The sequence below is a fragment of the Gavialis gangeticus genome, unplaced genomic scaffold (assembly GCF_001723915.1).
Source record: "Gavialis gangeticus isolate Ggan-Ray unplaced genomic scaffold, GavGan_comp1, whole genome shotgun sequence".
Classification (NCBI taxonomy): domain Eukaryota; kingdom Metazoa; phylum Chordata; order Crocodylia; family Gavialidae; genus Gavialis; species Gavialis gangeticus.
The window spans coordinates 12,594,022-12,598,984 of record NW_017729003.1 but is presented as its reverse complement, the minus strand read 5'-3'; the positions used below and the strand labels follow the sequence as shown (position 1 = coordinate 12,598,984).

Below are 4,963 nucleotides of genomic sequence, written 5' to 3'. Positions count from 1 at the left end.
CAGTGCCTTGGGGCCAGGGCTGGCAGAAGCACAGAACCTGGGCTGGCAGGGGCTCTGTGGGGCCAGACTGGCTCTGCCCTTCTTCTTGCCAGCATCCTAGCTAACCTCAGTCCTGGGGCTCACTGGGACTGCACAATGACTGGGATCTCTGCCTGCTGCAGGCTGAGTGCCCTGAGGGCTTGCTGCTGCTGGCAGGGGCTGTGCACAGTGTGGGGGTCATGTTTATAGGAGGAGTCCCATATGCACATCCCAGCCCCCCTCCCCCACATACATGTATAACCAGCCACATCCCTCCATACCCCTCCCCCCAAAATATACAAAAGATAGGCTTTATTTTAAGGTATTATGCAAACACATTCATTTCAAAATTTTTTTGTCCTGATTTGTGTGTGATTTATTTATTCCCACCCCCCTCTTTCCAAGATAGCAAACCCCCTTACCTAAAGAAGTATTTCCAGGGGCAAGGGGAGGAACCTCCAGTGGTAAAGGACCCTGGGACAGAGCACCTGTCAAGGGGCTGTGGCCCTCAAGTCCAGCTGAAATAATTGCTCACCCCTGTACTAGTGCCATTCAGAATTATTGTAGGAAAGATTCACTTATCCTAAGTGTGCCTTTTCAGTGCTATATGCTATCCCATTCCTTTATCTAAAGGCAGGGGGCACTAAACTTTTTTAAAACCTTTTTATTATACAAATATTAAAAACAAATGGTGAAAATGCAAAGCTATGTGGCCTTCCCAGGGGCTGAGCTTAAGATGCTTGTTAGTAACAAAAAAAAAAAAACCCCCAAAAAATCTTGTCACTGGCACATGAAACCCCCTACCCCATGCCTCTCATGAGATTACACACATAAGACCAGCTCTGTCTTCCATCTTGCAGAGGACCCTCTTGATGGCCTAGTGAGATGCAGATGGGTCTGTGTTTTGTTGCAAGGTGAAGTGTCCCAATTCAAATGGAAGGGGAAGAAATGGAGGCCTTCAGATCTGGCCCCTGCAAGCCAGTTTCTGCTGCTTTTCAGAGTTGCCATCTTAGCCTGGCCCAGCAAGAAATTGGCTGGTTACTTGTGTCCAAGAAAAAAATGCAGTTAGAATATTTGCCCTGAGGGCTTGCTGCTGCACCAGTTAGAATAGGTGCAGAAAGGGCCAACTATGCTGTTTGCATACGATAGTCTCCTTAGGAGAAGAGAGAAACCAAGAATACTAAACTTGAGTCTGTCAATATGATAGTCCTGCCCACAAGTACTCTTGGGGAAGGAGTCTGCTCCAACCAGTCTCCATATGCTGCACATGAATAAACTCCAGAGCTGATTGCTATGGAGTTAATTGCTCCTGGGCATACACTCAAGCAATGCACCTAGGACCAAAAAAACTCTGGAGCAATGAGCTCTGGAGTTTATTCATGTGCACTGATTGCATGTGTAGACATGCCCTGTGTAAAGTAAGGGCAGGGTCAGAGCAGCATAGCCTCTTGGCTCCATCCTACAGTGATCTATGCAGACTTGCTTCTTTCCTTCTAGGAGCAAATCAAGTAAACTTAACAACTGAATAGTCATTGTCCCTGCAGAAGTCTCATTGAGCCACGTGAAGGTTGCCAGTGTATTGAGATGAAAAATAGTGGCTTGTATGTAATTGTAGAAGCTTGTGCAGCTTTTCTCACAAATAAATACTGTTGTTTTTTTTCTGCATGAGATGATAATAGCCTTCATTTCTATAATGACATAATTTCACTTCTGAATTGCCCACAAGAAAAATGTTATGAGCTGGTCTATAGCTGGACATACTTTTAAGCAGGGTTTAAAAGGGAAGATGGGACTACCTTATTGGTAGGGACCAACCTAAATCACAGAGGCTGCCTCTGTTTTTCATGGTTCTGGCACAGTGTCCAGTACCAGTCCACACAGTATAGGCTCCCCCTGGCCACCTGTCAATCTCTGGGGAGGGGCAGGACTTCTGGGGCTCTTGGCCAGAGGTGTGGAACCCCCCTCATCCTTTCCTGGCCCCACATACCTGATTCAGTGCACAGGCCTGCACTATGCAGCCTGCCAGGCTTCCCACAGGTCCAGAAATCTGGCATCAGTGGAGTGGCAGTGTAATGTTGCCACTGCCAAATTTTTGGACTCATGGGGAGCCCTGTATGCCAGATGACATGCCTCTGAACTAGCTTCTTGGGCGTGTGCATCAACTCTTCTAGTCTGTAATAAGTTTGTCCTGTCCTATACTTGTATAACTAGAGTTTAAAAGTTCTTTCATAATTTAGCCAGAACTAGACTGGTTCAAAGTTACAGTAATTGTTGAGCTGTCCTTAACTCTGCTTCTATACAAGCCTAAAACAGTTTCAGTATGAGCTGTTCTGATACAGTTTAATACTACTAGATTTGTTGCAACTATTCAGATCTCTAACATGTTACATATTTGTGTATAAATACAGCTGGGAAAGTATTCTTTTATAAAACTAGTCATTCCTGTTTCCTCTGAAGCAATCTTCTTACTTTTGGCTACAGGTGGAAGGGGGATATCAAGGTTGTCTTTAAGACCAGTGGAAACTTAATGTAACCTTCCCTTTTTCTTGTGTGAAGGTCTTTGTATGGCTTCTCCAGTCTTAAATAGCTTGGGCTGCAGCTTTTTAATTTTCTTGATATCATCTCTACTGTTGTGCTGTGCAGGCATTAAAATCAAATGATTTTCCTTTATACTTTTTAACTGTAAAATATTCAGACACTTGGAATACTTGCTGCTAGCTTTTTTGTTTAAAGTGGAAGGTGGAACAAGCTCAGGGGTGTCCAGTTCTAAGGTGGGCATATTTTTCAGTTGCAGGTGACTAAGCAGGCATCGGCTGGTATATCTTGCTGCTATAGTTCTGAACAAAAGAAAGCAAATAATACATCTGTTCTGTATTGGAGAATATAGAAACTAGAACTTGATACATTTTGTCACAGCCTTGGACTCTGATATTAGATAAGGAGACTGACAGCATGTTTTACTTAACTTTAAAAGAACCAAGAGAACAATTTTTCCCTGGCACGCTGCACTTGCTAACAATTAGGTCCCACTCAAGTAACTTTTCATTTCTTTCCTCAGAAAAGCATTCCATGCAACTTGTGTAAAGAAGTTGTAACGGTGGTTGGCAAGGTTTTGAAGGACAATGGCACAGAGGTAAGCTGTGTGTGTGTTGGTTTCATGCCTTTAGGTTTTTTTTGCCCAAGGACACTAGGTGGGGCTTCATAGCTGTGGAAGGGGACAGTGCAGTGATAGCTAAGCAAAGGTTAAGATATACTAAGCTAATGTTGGAAAAAATATTATTTACTCCTGAAAATGCTATTTTTGCTCATCTAGGAATAGCTTTGTAAAGAATTGTGTAGCCCCCTGTTTATCTTGAACACTTTATAGGTAACATTAGGGCTATTAACTTGCCCTGTTTTGAGCTAATAGAGTATTATCTTCCTACCATGAAGATGGGTTACACTTGAAGCGTATAGAACTAGTGCAATGTTTAAATGACCTCTCGTTTGTTGTTTTGTTGTTTTTTTTTAATCCTGTAACTTCTTTTCTTTTGGAAGCCAAGAGCTCTCATGTTGGTGCCAAGCCCTGTCGTGTGTGGCCAATTAAGCCTTCCTGGTAACTTCTATAGCCAGCTTTCCCCTCATCTGGTTATTGTCAGCTATCTTACTTGCCTTACTCAGGGCCCAAGCACTTCAAGAAGTACTTTATTTTTACTGTAGCAGTACGAATGACAGCACTGACTTTCTGTTCCAAGCAGATTTCAGATTGGAGGAAGAAAATGTAAAATCCCATTCCAGTTCTGTTGGCTGGTTGGACCCTTTTCTGAGTGCAAGGGTTTTCTCTGGTATATAGTCTCTATAAAGAATAGAAAGCACTGATTTCTTTGCTTTTGCACACTTGAACAAGGCCTGTAATCTTCTTCATTTATAGGATGAGATCCGCTCTTACCTGGCTAAGACATGTGAATTCCTTCCTGACCCAGACCTGGTTTCTGAGTGCAAGGAGGTTGTGGATGACTACCTCCCAGTTATCATGGACATGATCAAGGAAGAATTAGTAAGTTGATTGCTAAAAGTGTTGAAGTCCTTAAAATTTAAAACTGATTTACTTGTTTCTATGGGTTTTGTCTCTTGGGGGAGAGGGGAGTAGTATGTGCACTTGATTACATTGGGGAAGTCTTATAGATGCCTCTTGTATAACTTTTAAAATGTTTTAATCACAGTAATAATCATGGTATTCCTGTGAATCCTTCTAATCTGAAACTCTGATCCTGAACTGTTGTCCTTGCTGTCTTACCCTATTTAGAGTAGTTCTCCAGCATAGAAATTGGGTTAAGAATGCCTTTCATGATCAAACTACTGTTAAGCTGTCAGTAGGGTATTGTTAAGCGTCTAGTGGAATGGGTTATATTTCAGAAAGATGGAGACTAGGGATTATAAGAGAAATTAATAGCTCAAAATTAATTTCTTGTTGTGCATCTAATTCCTTTGCTGTCTAAGGTGATTTGTTAGTTACCTCTTTACTTTCTGCCCTGGACTTCATGTAGAATTGAGAGTGCTACCAAATTAGTTCATCTGGTATATTTTTGTGTTTGTTTTTTTTTTTTTTTTCCTTGTGTTCTCAGGACAGGCCTGAAGTGGTGTGCAGTGCCCTTTCATTGTGTCAATCTCTCCAGAAGCGTCTTGCTGCAATGAAACTTCAGAAACAGCTCCAGTCCAACAAGATGCCTGAACTGGACTTCTCTGAACTGGCGTCTCCTTTTCTTGCTAATGTGCCTCTTCTTCTTTACCCTCAAGATGAACCCAAGAAGGAGTCTCGGGTAGGGGTGCACAGTGCATCTTTATTTGCAGGAAATGTATAAAAATATAGTACTACAGCCCCAGAAGAGAATATATTTCTAAAACGGGATAGTGATCATTCTTGATAACAAGCAGCTTTAGAAGTCTGGGAAGGAAACGGGCAACT

The 4,963-nt window shown here is 42.3% G+C and overlaps 1 protein-coding gene across 1 annotated transcript in view; it reads left to right on the top strand.

Annotated features, from left to right (window-relative positions):
* Positions 1 to 3,037: 3,037 nt before the first annotated feature.
* The window catches only part of LOC109290981 (prosaposin-like), a gene marked incomplete at its 5' end in the record, with an annotated part of 24,536 nt that continues 22,610 nt past the window's right edge, over positions 3,038 to 4,963 (top strand). Inside the window, 3 exons of the mRNA XM_019507828.1 lie at positions 3,038 to 3,151; positions 3,929 to 4,054; positions 4,623 to 4,817. Of these exons, the coding sequence (XP_019363373.1) occupies positions 3,038 to 3,151; positions 3,929 to 4,054; positions 4,623 to 4,817 (435 nt within the window). The remainder of the gene's footprint in view (positions 3,152 to 3,928; positions 4,055 to 4,622; positions 4,818 to 4,963) is intronic.